The sequence below is a fragment of the Anabrus simplex genome, chromosome 7 (assembly GCF_040414725.1).
Source record: "Anabrus simplex isolate iqAnaSimp1 chromosome 7, ASM4041472v1, whole genome shotgun sequence".
NCBI classification, from domain to species: domain Eukaryota; kingdom Metazoa; phylum Arthropoda; class Insecta; order Orthoptera; family Tettigoniidae; genus Anabrus; species Anabrus simplex.
The window spans coordinates 322,232,433-322,246,481 of record NC_090271.1 but is presented as its reverse complement, the minus strand read 5'-3'; the positions used below and the strand labels follow the sequence as shown (position 1 = coordinate 322,246,481).

The 14,049-nt window shown below is 41.8% G+C and overlaps 1 protein-coding gene across 1 annotated transcript in view; it reads right to left on the bottom strand.

Annotated features, from left to right (window-relative positions):
- The window catches only part of smog (G-protein coupled receptor 158 smog), a 414,899-nt gene extending 403,931 nt beyond the window's left edge, over nt 1–10,968 (bottom strand). Inside the window, exon 1 of the mRNA XM_068228547.1 lies at nt 10,501–10,968. Within this exon, the coding sequence (XP_068084648.1) occupies nt 10,501–10,949 (449 nt within the window). The 5' untranslated portion in view covers nt 10,950–10,968. The remainder of the gene's footprint in view (nt 1–10,500) is intronic.
- Nucleotides 10,969–14,049: the final 3,081 nt, after the last annotated feature.

Sequence of the window (14,049 nt, the reverse complement as noted above, 5' to 3'; positions counted from 1 at the left end):
TTACTCCAGATCCGCCTAAATGTATTTACTGCTCTGGCCCTCATCGTGCAGATGATCGATCCTGTCCAGAATACGAACGACAGCGTAGGATTAAATATAATATGGCCCATTTAAATATCACCATTGAGCAAGCACTCGAAATGGAATCTACAAGCACATATGCTAATACTGTGATGCAAAATAACACTCCTCCAGCAAGTACATCTTATCACAAGGAATTTCCACCCCTTCCTTTCCCTGCACGTGGGCCACTTCCCACCAATAACCTTTCCAACTCTTCTTTCCCTAGTACCTCTAAGGTGTCCTCTCGTTTTACACCCAAACGTCCTTCCACCCCAAAGTCTAGAGTTCCAGTTCACAACCAGTGGAAAACATACTACAATGGACAGCGTTCTGCTGCCAATTCCACTGGACCTATATATCCTACACAACAAGTTCAACCAAGTCAACAGCCTCAAACAACACCACAGGCTCTACCTACAACTCCACTGCTTGAAAACATTGTCCAGTTTATTTTGACGCTTAAAAACACGGCCTCCTCGGAAATTGATCCCTCTCATATACGTGACGTTATTTCATCACTTTTAAATCAGAATAACCATGGATACCACACATCAACTGAATAAAATAATACAGTGGAACTGTCACTCAATACGAGCGCATAAACTTAGCCTTCAGACTCTACTGCGAGATTACTCCGTTTCAATGTGTGTAGTTAGTGAGACCTGGCTGAAGGATACTACCCCCTTTCAGCTTCCAGGCTACAATTTTATAAGAAGTGATCGTGGTGATGGTTATGGAGGGGTTGGAATTCTCCTCCAGAAGAACATCATTTATGATCAAATAACTCTTAATCTTCGAGGATCGAAATTGGAAACATGTGCCATCAAGGTTAACTACAGGGGTTCACCGTTAACTATTGTTTCCGTATACCGATCACCTAACCAACTGGTATCTGTACACGAACTGCGTCGACTGTTTTCCCAACTTTCACAGCCTGTACTTATCTTCGGAGACGTCAACTCACACCACTTGAATTGGGGAAGTTCTTCTACTGACTCACATGGAATACAACTCATGGGTGTAGCTGAAGAAGAAAACTTAGTGCTACTGAATGATGGGTCCCCTACCCGAATTTCCCGACCTAATCAAGCTCCTTCGGCAGTAGATGTTACTTTTGCATCTCCTTCAATAGCACTCGACTTCTCCTGGCAGGTTCTACAGGATACTCTAGGATCTGACCACTTTCCAATATTATTAACATCGACTAATACATCAACCATTCCTCATACCATCTACCCAACATATCGTTGGAAAATTCGACAAGCTGACTGGGCAAGTTACAAGGAGGCAATAGATCTCATCCTGGAAGAATACTACGAAACGAATGACATTATCAGAGACTACGAAACATTCTGCGATTCCATTAATCGAGCAGCCTGCCTTACAATTCCACAAAACAGACCATATGCATACAGCAAACGACCTCCAACTCCCTGGTGGGATAACGAATGTCAAGCTGCGTTGCATGACAGGCGTGTGGCACTCCATCATTATAAACAGGATGCTTCTGAAGCTAATTTCCTCACCGTACAACAAACTCAAGCGAAAGCAAAACGCTTATTCAAGCTTAAAAAGCGTCAGGGTTGGCGCCAATATTGTACTTCTCTCAACTCATCTATCTCTCCTGCTACGATGTGGCGGAATATTCGTCGTTTCCGAAACTCACAGAACTGCCCTCAGTTTACATCTACATGTACGATACCAATAAAAGAGGACATCCTGAGAAAAATGGCCCCTCCTTCAGCTCATATAGGTTATTTACCACGCAATGGCCATGAAGATAATTTCCATCCACTACTTCGTCCATTTGAATTTAAAGAACTTATTAAAGCCTTGAAAACGAGTAATAATACTTCCCCAGGCCCAGATAACATCCATTACCCAATGTTACTCAACATGTCTAGTGATGGACATAAGAAACTACTTAAGCTGATGAACAGGATGTGGTTTCAAAGAGTGCATCCTCCGTCATTTAAACTTATACGTCTGGTACCATTATTGAAGAATGGGAAAAATCCACGACTGTCTTCATCCTATCGCTCACTGTCCTTGATATCCTGCTTGTACAAGACTATGGAAAGGATGATTAAGCATCGATTAGAATGGTGGGTAGAACATCACAAGCTGCTACCACCTCAACAAATGGGTTTTCGACGTGGGAAAGGTACAATAGATACACTTGTACATCTAATTACAGACATCCAACTTGGTCTGTGCAATAACAATTACGTTGTGGCATTGTACACTGATCTGTCTTCTGCGTATGACAGCGTGCTTATTCCCGTCTTAGAAGACAAATTACGCTTCCTACATCTCCCAGAGGACTTTATTGGGAACCTCAGTTGCCTTCTACAAGATAGACATCTCACCATGTTTCACAATGGCACGACAATTGGTCCTCGAATGACATCCCAAGGTCTTCCACAAGGCTCTATCTTGTCTCCGTTGCTTTTTAACATATACACAGCAGACCTCACATCTATATTTTCTCCTGAGATTCAAGTTCTTCATTATGCTGATGATATTTGCATTTATACAGAAGCTGAATCCTTGGACAAGTGTCAAGAACATATGACGGTTGCCATGAGGACTTTCACTCCTTGGCTTCATAACCATGGATTAACGATATCTGCAGGAAAATCAGCAGTCTCTATCTACACTCGACATTCGAGACCCCCACTGGACACGATTCATCTGGGTTCCTACTTATTTCCCTACAAGGTGGTGGTGCCTTATCTAGGACTTCTCATCGATCACAAATTGACATGGTCTCCACATATTCATCATGTGCTCCGTAAGTGTGATATTTCAGTCAATATCTTACGAGCCATTAGCGGCTCTTGGTGGGGCTGTGACCCGAAAATTGCGCTGCAACTGTACAGAAGTTTGATTCGACCTCTCCTGGATTATGGAAGTGGATTCTTTGCTACGGCTTCCAAAACATTGTTAACTAAACTAGACAAATGTCAGTATAAAGCCCTTAGACTCTGCATAGGAGCAATGCAGACTACACCTACAAATGCTCTGCTACTTGAAACACTCGAACCTCCTCTCCATCTACGAAGGCAATATCTAGCGGGGAAATATATTTTCAAACTTTTTCAATACAGGGAGTCTCCAATACTTCACAAGATATCCAAGCTGACTACCCTAGTACTGACTTCACGCTACTGGAGAAAGAAACGTCAACCGATCCTAGTGGATGAATTTACCAATCTCAGTGGTTGCAGGCGTATTATAAGCACTACAGATACCCATCCCAGTTTTAACTGTTCTTTTGAAACTACTATTAAGAAACTGGATATTCGACTAGAAACATCATTTGAGATCACTGTGAACTGTAACGATGTCAGCCTGAAACGTTATCTGGCAGAATGGCCACACGCCCGACACATCTACACAGATGGATCAAAGGACTGTAATACAGTGGGTAGCGCCTATATCGATGTTCAATCCGGCAGTTGTGGTAAGTTCAAGCTACCTCCGACAGCATCTATATTTACGGCTGAGCTTACAGCCATTTTGGGGGCCCTCGAATACGCTGCAAATCTTCCTGAGCGGTTGATTGTGGTATTGTCTGATTCTAGATCAGCACTGCAGAGTCTACAAACCATTAACTCACGGACATCATCTTTGATTCTCGTACACGAGATTATTGCACAGGTACATCGACTTGAGACACAGGGGAAGAAAGTTTCATTTGTGTGGGTAAAAGCCCATGTAGGAATCCCAGGCAATGAGCTAGCAGACAAAGCAGCACGATCTGCTGCCACTGAAGGCCAACAGACTTACACGACAGTTCCAGCATCGGATTGCACCTCCTTGCTTCGTCGACGGCAATTGACGGCGTGGAACAACGAGTGGCATGATACCTCCCAACAACGCGGAAAACACTATGCCACTATCCATCCAGATATTCCAAACGTTCTTTGGCACCATCAGCGTCCCTATTCGTGTCAATTCATCAGAGCAATCGCAAGAATGAAGTTTCATCATGGTTGTTTCCCTCAGCATCTGCACAAAATCCAAGTACTACAATCTCCCTTCTGTTCATGTTCAGCTGATACCGTTGCCGATCTTAATCATATATTCTTTGGATGTCCACACCACTTTGTACGCACTACTTGCCTACTTCAAAATTTATTGGCATTAGGATACCAATTACCCCCTATTCTTTCGTCAATTCTCCACAAAAGTGATCAATCTGCTTACTTTGAGTTATACGCATTTCTTTCTGACATTGGACTGCGAATCTAAGTCCTTCGCCTAGCATCGAACTTACCCTATAGTACTACAACACTCCTACCTTCTTCTGATCCACGGCCTAGTCACGCGTACCACTGGATGTCCTCATAGGCATTATGATGAGAAGACGAATCCATCTCTCCTGTCTCCGAGCAACAAATAAATTAAAACATAAGTTCCTATAAAACTCCCTTCCATTCATAATTCACTGGCTGAGTGGGCTTCGACCCGAATGCCAAAAAAAAAAAAAAAAAAAAAAATCCAGTTGTTATGCGTTTGACTTAGCCTACTTAAATATCTCTATCTCTGGAAATATTCAGTCTGGAAGGCTGTGGGCTACACTGAGTACTGGAAAGCCAACCATATGATAAAAAACCAGATTTAAAAAATTGAATGTGTGGGCCACGTTCAAAAACGGATGGAAACATGCCTTCAAAAATTGATGCGGACAGAAGGAAAAGAGAAGTTGTAGACGAAAAGTCTCTAAATGGTAAAGGAAGACTTACAGATAAAAATATCGATGAACTCCGGCATTATTATCGAATGACAATAAGAAACAACACGATTGAAAAGAGGAGTGTGTTATTAAACTAATGATTCTGCTGATCAACATTTTACGGCAAAACACGGTGTTAGAGCTGTTTTCACTGTACGACTTAACCTATATCGTAGTAAGAGGTACCGCCCGATAGTCCGGCATTTTCGGTAATCCGGCACCGGGCCGGTCCCGATCGTGCCGGACTATCGGACTTCTACTGTATTACAAAATAAATTGAATTCCTCACGGGGCACTATAGACGCTGCTCACTCAGCCATCTCTCGTCGGCTACTGGCGTGGCAATGGCTTACTCGTGGGAGGGGCTTCTCGTTCAACTGGACTGATCAGCATTTGTTCGGCAATAATCACTGGACAACTGCCACCAACAATTGTCTCAGCATCTGGCATCGTGTAAACCAGGCATGACTGACGTGCAGGACCGATAACGATTGAAAGCATAGGATTATACTGGAGTTTTCCTAGCATCAGAAAGGTGTTGAAGATCCTAAAACATGCATGTAGCTGTGGTTCAGTTGAGGGCACCTCGACATTAAACAAACAATGTTTTATGGTCCATTTTGTAGGTTCATATCTCAGAAACTACAAGATGGGGAAAACAAAACTGGCCCGAAAAATATTTACAAATAGGACTGAAGCTGGATTGACCCTTGGCAGACGATGCTGGAAATGGCCACCGTTGACGTCGATGCAGCGCAGTGCTCGATTTATCAAACTGTGAGACACGCGCAGCAACTCTGCTTGAGGGATAGGAGCAATAGCGTTTTCAGAGGATTATTGGACTACACCTGAACCTTCAATTTACCCCACAGGAAGAGAGATCAGGTATTCGAGGTGGCCAGTTGATTGCACTGCCCCTGCTGATTGTCGTCTAATCACTGAACACCTCATGAACTCGTGACAAGGTTGTCAACGCGGTGTGCGCTGTTGCTTCTTCTGTTGTCAAATCACTTCCAGTCTTAAACACTTTCACAGTCAGTTCCGCGCAGGGTGTCCACAAATCGAGCTTCGCATAACACTCGACAGTGAACACGCACATTTTTCAAATCGTGAGCACCATTTTGTGTTGTATTCAACTGGTCACTAAACATATCCGCTCCTTTCACTCACTCACACGTATTTACGTACTCGTGACAAAGCATGCGGGAGATGGGTACGCCCAGACATCTGACAGCAAGCGAATGGTGCATCGAAATCACGGTTTCCAGTGATAGGCAGTGATAGGTTCATTAACAAGGGCCAATTCGGCGTCAGTCTTATAAATATTTTTCGGCACACTTTTACATTTCCCACTCGGTATTTTTTCGAAGTTCACCAAACTATGCTCACGTTTCAACATCAACTTAGTCGAAGTTCATGACTAATATGAGTAAACTATTTTCGTTCTAGTTAATAACACACGTGCCAACAATAAAGACTACATGTGTATTGTAATAGTACATTATACAACAAGCGTATAATGGCAATAATTAAGACACGAGTACGGGTGTCTTAATAACCGTTATAGGCGAGTTGCATACGACTGTTCATGCTCGACGATAATTATAACTCTATTTTTTAATATTCATACATTTCTGTCGAGATGTCGCTTGACAGCTGCGTTTACTGAACAGAGCGCATGCGCTGGGCTATTGATTTTCCATGAGTGGATCAGCGACCATGACAATGTCATTTATGTTCATAGCTTTGATAGAAAATTATCATAACCTAGCTTTATTACGAATACAAACTGTTTATTGTACAGTTGGTGAAGTGAATTTGCGGGATTGTGTCGTGTGGTTGTGGAATATTGAAAGTAGAAGGTGCACTGATGTTAATGTGTGTGTCCGACATGTTTGATTTTGGAGACAAGTGCGAAGCTAGTGCGTTGAGCGCAGGTGCGATGCTATCCTTACCTAACTGGTCAAACAGTTGTATCATAATGAATATCTGAAAGCTGATTGGTGGAGAGCCTGTATCATAATGAATCTTGAGCTATAATGAGCCTCAATGAGATTCAGTTTTCTGGCATATGATATTTATTTTTCGGCATCGTCGAGCATAATAGTTATTTACGCAACTGGCACGGATTTTTGAAAGGAGTAACTTACCCGTTTGGTGGCTCTTGTGTACAATATTTGTTTTATACTCTGGTGATTTTAACTTAACGGTAAGGTAGGGGGGACAATTTCCATCCCCGCACCTAATTTCCTCCCCCTAGGGATTTCGAGTTAGCACGGGTGGTACCTAATGTTTATCCGCTCATCCTGTGTCCGGCCCCATGGCTAAATGGTTAGTGTGCTGGCCTTTGGTTCAAGGAGCCCCGGGTTCGATTTCCGACCGGGTCGCAGAATTTAACCTTAATTCGTTATTTCCATTGGCTCGGGGACTGGGTGTGTGTGTCGTCCTTAGAAAATAAAAGGAAAAAATAAGCAAAAATAAGAAAACGGAAAAAGATGGAAACATTTTAAAAATTAAGGAAAAGACAAAAGTAAAGCTGGTTGTGTGCACCACGTTTAGTTTCCGTGTACAAGAAGGATTCATTTGTCATGCTGAGCTGAGTTAGTGCAGCATTCAAATAAAGAGCCTGTTATTGCTAGAGTGAGCACTGATATGTGTATGAAATAGTGGACTGCATTTCAGTCGTGTAGTGTAGTTCCTGTCGTGTAATTGCTACAGTAAGGTGGTTGACGTGACTTACTGTCGCGGCCATTATAAGAAATTAGGGAATGTTCGTAATTTCGTCCCTCTTCATTTTTTATATTTATGACGCTTATTATTATTTTCGGATGGGAGAACGCAAGCTGTGGGATAAGGAATAGGGACAATGTAATGGATTTAAAACGTGCAAGTAAAGCGTTTAACATCCCAGGAGTAACGCCGAAAAACAATGTTAAAAGGAATAACATGAAAACATTCTTCAAAGTGGCCTTCAAATAATACAATATATGAAAAATCTTTGGTAAGGTTAGAATGGAAAAATATATTAAAATAATTGTGTTTTTGATAAATTTGGCGGGGGACGAAATTAGGAACACGTTTTTTGTAATTTTTGTAGTGTTTATGTTTTTATCAAATACACATCACAATAACAAACACTCGAAAACGAGTAGGTTAATCTTCCAATGAGAAATTTTCTCTTCATTTGTGAGTCCGTAGGTGATTGAACTGCCCAATACGGGAGGCACACTATTTCCCACAGGGATGGCAGATAGTTCTAGGTGGAGCAGCCATTGTTCTCCTTTTTCGTTCTTTTTCCTTCCTTCGTTGTCTCTTATCGTTCGTTATTCGCCTAGGATTTACTTAGAAAAGTAGTGTACCACGATGAACTAAAGATCACCAGGGTGAACGGTTGAGGACTAACCTGTCCCAATTGTTAACATCAATGTGGCATATCTTCATGTTAGCCTTAATTACATCCTTAAACCGCTTCATCTGACCTCCAAATTAACGTTTACTCACTGTTAACTCAGAATAAACCATTTGCTTGGGAATGGGATTATCGGGCATGCGTATTACATGCCCTGTCCATCGTAGCTGACGTCTTAATACAATGGCTTTTATACTGGTGGTCTGTGCCTCTTCAACTACCTTAACATTTGTGCACCGAGATCGATAGCTGCAGTCGCTTTAGTGCGACCAGTATCCAGTATTCCGGAAATCGTGGGTCCGAGCCCCACTGTCGGCAGCCCTGAAGATGGTTTCCCTTGGTTTCCTGTGGTTTCCCATTTTTACACTAGGCAAATGCTGGGGCTGTACCTTAAATAAGGCCACGGCCACTTACTTCCCACTTCTAGCCCTTTCCTGCCTCATCGCCTGGACCTAACTGTGTCGGTGCGACGTAAAGCAATTGTGCGTCTATCTTGCCAGGTTATATGAACAATTCTCCTTAATCATCGCTGGTGATATTGTTCCAACTTTTTAATATGCCGTCTGTAGCATGTACAAGACTCAGATCCATATAGTACGCTCGGAACTACAACTGAATTGTCTACGAGGATCTTTGTCGGTATTTGCAGTGTTTATATTTTTTTAAATATTGTCTACCATGATTATGTTGTAACAGTTTCATTGTAACTTGACCGTAAAATGAGAATATATATAACAATTTCTAGCCTTGTTCATAATATTCTTGAATTTATACAAATATTTATACAAGAATCGTCCATCTTTGATCCACGCATTGACGTTTTCTTATTTTGCTGTTCGTGTCTTGCTATAAAAGATGTAAGAGGTCTGTACATGGGATTATGTTTTATTAAAACTTAATAATGAATGTTATGTAAGTCAGGATCTATGACTAAATGGTTAGCGTTCTGTTCTTTGGTCCAGGTAGGGTTGGCGTCAGGAAGCCTTAAAACAGGGTGAAATGCATATGTGCGACACAGTTCTCATCCGCGACCCGACAGTTGTGGGAAAAGCGGTGTTTCTTGAGGCGAGTCCCAATGGACTGGCATGTTTGGCCAATGTATACATTGCCGCAAGTACGGAGAATTTTGTACACCACCAAAGAAACATCCGTCACAACCAGGCAGATAAGTCAGCAATATCTGAGTACGCCCTATCTTTGGGTCATGATGTCTTGTTCCAAGATGTTCGAGCTTTTACTCACACTAAACACTACAGGTCTAGGATTATACGGGAAGCTGTGGAAATACGTAAAACTCCTAACAATTCCAACAAGTACACTGGCTATCAATTAAGAAATACGTGCTTGCCAGCCATTAAGAATTTACGTAGGTAGTTCTCCTCCCTCTCCTTTCTATATTATTTCGTTTCGGTGTTTTCCAAATTCGTACGTTCGTCATCGCCAGATGTTTAATTACAAGCTATGTGTTAAGAGTTACATGTCGTATTTCATGACGTCAATACAGCGGTTATGCCCCTCCCCCCTCCCCCATCATACCGTCACACATCCTTATCATCTTCTCGTTTTCTCCACATACATTTTTACCATTGTTCAGTTCTGTTCTACTCTAACCTGGTGTCTTTCATTGCATTTTATTTTATTAGTTTCTATTTATTGCTTCTTTCACGTTCGTCCCTCATTCGTCTGATGCCCTCTATTGACATCTCTATTGGAGCTTAATGTCGTCAGCTCCCGCTTGGAGCGCTGTATCAGCATACAGCGAGCCACCTGGTAACGAATGAGCGTACCACTACAGGTCCAACGGTAAAGAATTCTTAAATTCAAACCCTCATTATTGTAGAAGTCTTCCTCGTGAACAGTCGAGATTTTCTTCTAAAGACGCGGAACAAAGTTCTCGGCGAAACATCAAGAGTTTCACCTTGTTTTCTTCACAGGCCATAAGCCCAAAAGCCGGTATCATATCTACAATAATATATTTGTTGCAGCCAATGGCCATGGACACACATAAATTAAACAGATATAAAACGTAAAATTCCCGTTCAAGGAGAATTGCTTGAGTGACATACGCTGGTTCTCACAAAAGAGCACGTGGTATCGATTGCATGACCTTTCACACAAAGAGCATAATACAATCTTCGTGGAATTCAAAATGTACTTTAGTTGTGGAACATAGACATTTGTACATTTTTGGATTCAGGAAGGCTGTGTCTATTCAAGGAAGTGATAACTATTCACAACCAGGCGGCTATGAAAGTAATCTACGTTAGATTAAGTAAAGTGATGTTACCTGAGAGGCTCAGCGAACAAGACGGTGTAGCCGAACAGCCACTTGCCAGACGGGCAGTCATTGAACGGGCGAGACCAACCACCACTCTCATTAGCCTCGGCTTGATCCAGCAGCTCCCAGAACGTGTCCATAGTTGAATTAGACTCCCCATCTTCTCTGCGATACTGCACAACCTCCAAGGACTGAGCACTAGAGTTCACTCTGATGGCAACTGCCTCAAGCTCGGAGTGTTTGCGGAGCACCAGGCTTACGGCCGACTCCAGATCGGAAGAAATAGCGTCGGCAAGAACGCGCACAGCGTCCTCCGCCAGGTGACGAAGATGAATGGGCACAGCCTCCCATGATATTGGGTTCGGGAGGACCAAAGGGATGCAGTTATCAGCGTCCGCGGAGCCTTTAGCGTCCGCCACCAAGAGGAGGAGTAGCGCAGACGCTGCTGCCGCTAGCATTGCGGCATCTGGACGGCGAGCGCCTCGTCACCGACCTCTGCCGACTCTGGAACAGATCAGAAGAATCAAATTAATGCTTACGATAGTTATGCTCATAACCGAACCCATGTAAACAAAAATATTCTAAGTCACTTTCAAAACAATTTTACTGATTTTAGAAGGGAAGCTTCCACGGTGTGTGGAGTTATTTTGTTCTTTTGGGTTGAGCCGTGTTGTTGTTTTCTGTACATTACGTACAGTTTGTCGACGTTTCCAATACATTGCAGTATTCTTTGTCAAGGCGACTGAAATACCCCTACACGATCCGTGGTAATCAGTATCGCAGGCAAAGAATACTGCAATGTATACGAAGCATTAGCAAATATGTACAGAAAACAAGAGCACGGTTCAACCCGGAAGAAGAATAGAGAATGGTTGCCCAGTTGTACTTCCTCTTAAGACAATAATCACAACCACCACTACTGGAAGAAAACTAAATAATTAATGAACGTGGGTTTTCGTGGTTCACTGTATTAAAATAAAGAAATAATGTGCTAACTGGATAAAGGCCACCTATATTTATTAACAAAGCTGAGTTCTCTAGAAAATTGCATTGGCCTTCATCAGGGTATGTAAAGGTCTGCCTCCGACAGTGAGCAAAGACATTCTTCGAAGGAACGCGAAGTCACGACCGTACTATCCACGCCCCCTCCCCCCCACTAACTCGACTCGGTGATCGTCGCACTGTGCTGTGGTGGTTGGGAGGGAAGTCCTGTGGGTGGGGGCGGTAGAATAACACCCACGGTATCCCCTGCCTGTCGTAAGAGGCGACTAAAAGGGGCCCCAGGGGCTCTGAACTTTGGAGCGTGGGTTGGCGACCATGGGGCCCTTAGCTGAGTCCTGGCATTGCTTCCACTTACTTGTGCCAGGCTCCTCACTTTCAACTATCCTATCCGACCTCCCTTGGTCAACTCTTGTTCTTTTCCGACCCCGACGCTATTAGGTTTGCGAGGGCTAGGGAGGCTTTCATTTTCACGCCCTTCGTGGCCCTTGTCTTTCTTTGGCCGATACCTTCATTTTTCGAAGTGTCGGACCCCTTCCATTTTTTCTCTCTGATTAGTGTTATATAGAGGATGGTTGCCTAGTTGTACTTCCTCTTAAAACAATAATCACCACCATCACCACTGGGAGGGAAGTTACTGATTCACCGCCCTCTTGAGCGCGTCGCGCTGTGCCATGATGGTGTTAAGCATATATTTCTGGAGAACAGATTTCCATGTATATGATAACTTAAGCCTTCTTCCTTATTGGTGGCTTCCCTTAGAAGTCTTTTACAAGTGCGATGATCTTCACCTGGTCAAAGAGGATTTCACGGTTTGTACTATGGAAATGTTCTGCTATATTGTATACAGGTTTTTAGGCCATTAAGGCTCTCTCTCTCTCTCTCTCTCTCGTCAGGCCCAAAGTAGAATACTCAAGCGTTGTATGGAATCCAGCAAACAAAATATATATTGCACAGATCGAAAAAATCCAAGTGAGGCATTTAAAATATTTACATTTACAAAAAAACGGTAAATATCCACATATGGTACGTTATAACGAACTCCTCCTAAATATTGAAATAGAAAGCTTGGAACTGAGGAGAAAAAAAGGATGACATGAAGTTTCTGAACAAAAACTGTAAATTCCATTATTGACAACTCTGACTTTTTATGCCTCTGGAGCTTTCACGTGTCCCACTTTAATGTGAGGACAAATGTAACATTTCAGAATTAAAATGTCAGAACAACCGGTCACAAATATTCCCCACTCTACAGGCCATGCAATGTCTTGAACAGTCCAGTTCAGAAAAAATAATTCTTTAGACTTCTGTACACATGTAGACCTGTTTCTACAACAATTCACTATCTACGTAGACTCTCTAATTAATTTGTCTCTTATCAGACATATGTAGCGCCTATGTCCTGCATTACTTTCCCTGTCTTTTATTTTCGTTTCCGTCATTTTATTGTGATTCGATTTACCCACCTCACCTTCAGCGTTCAATTGTAGGTGATAGTATATACAGTATATATTTTGAATTTGATAAACAAAATACCAAATATATTGTAAATTCCGATTGCTACTTTATTCTTAATAAATTTTTATTTTATATTTATTGATATTCAGATCCTACCTAATATATGTTAATTTTAATAAGGTAATGAATTTGTAGTGACTAAGGCACCTGTAATTGGAAAAACATTTCTGTTGTTGGTAATAAATAAATAAATAAATAAATAAATAAATAAATAAATAAATAAATAAATAAATAAATAAATAAATAAATAAATAAATAAATAAATAAATAACAGTTTGTCCAAGATGAAGAGTCTAAGTATAGAATAATTTGTGTTAATCATTTGAGATTAGAAATCCCCATTCTCAGCAACCATGTATCCTGAGAAATTAGCCCCCCCCACCCCCACCTGAATTAACTTCAAGAAATAAATTCTGGAGGAATGCAGGGTCGTCATAATCGACACTCCATCACTGGTTCAGAGGTCAGGGAGAGGAGCGCATGGACTTCAAAGGTTGCAGGGAGAATTTAACGAATACATATCGGCGTTTTCTCCCATCTGAGGTTCAATATTGTGAGATTATTGTCAAGAAATTCTCACTGTTCATAACGTATTTGCTAGGGGTCAGCTCTTCTCCAAGAATATAATCACAAAGCGGTTTTTTCAGGGCAACCACCATATTTGAATTGTACTGTCTCACGCGGTAGATTTTGTATGACTGAGAGCGATGGTATATTCCGCAGGTGAAGTGGATAAACGTGTTCCATTTTAAACAATGATAAAATATTCAGGAGTAACTTCAGTAAGGCAAGGATTTCTGGCTGTGAATTAAAGTGAGATGGCATGGTCGGTGATATCCTACACTCGTGACGTGAAGACAAACATCGAATATTACACTGAAAATAAAACTTGTATAATTCGAGATTTGAGCAAAATTTATACCCGGAAGAGAAATTAAAGAGTAGACAACATAAATATAGTATTGGACGTACTCGGACATCTTTTTTACAATTGGATTTACGTCGTACCGAGAGAGATACGTCTTATGATGACGATAGCAC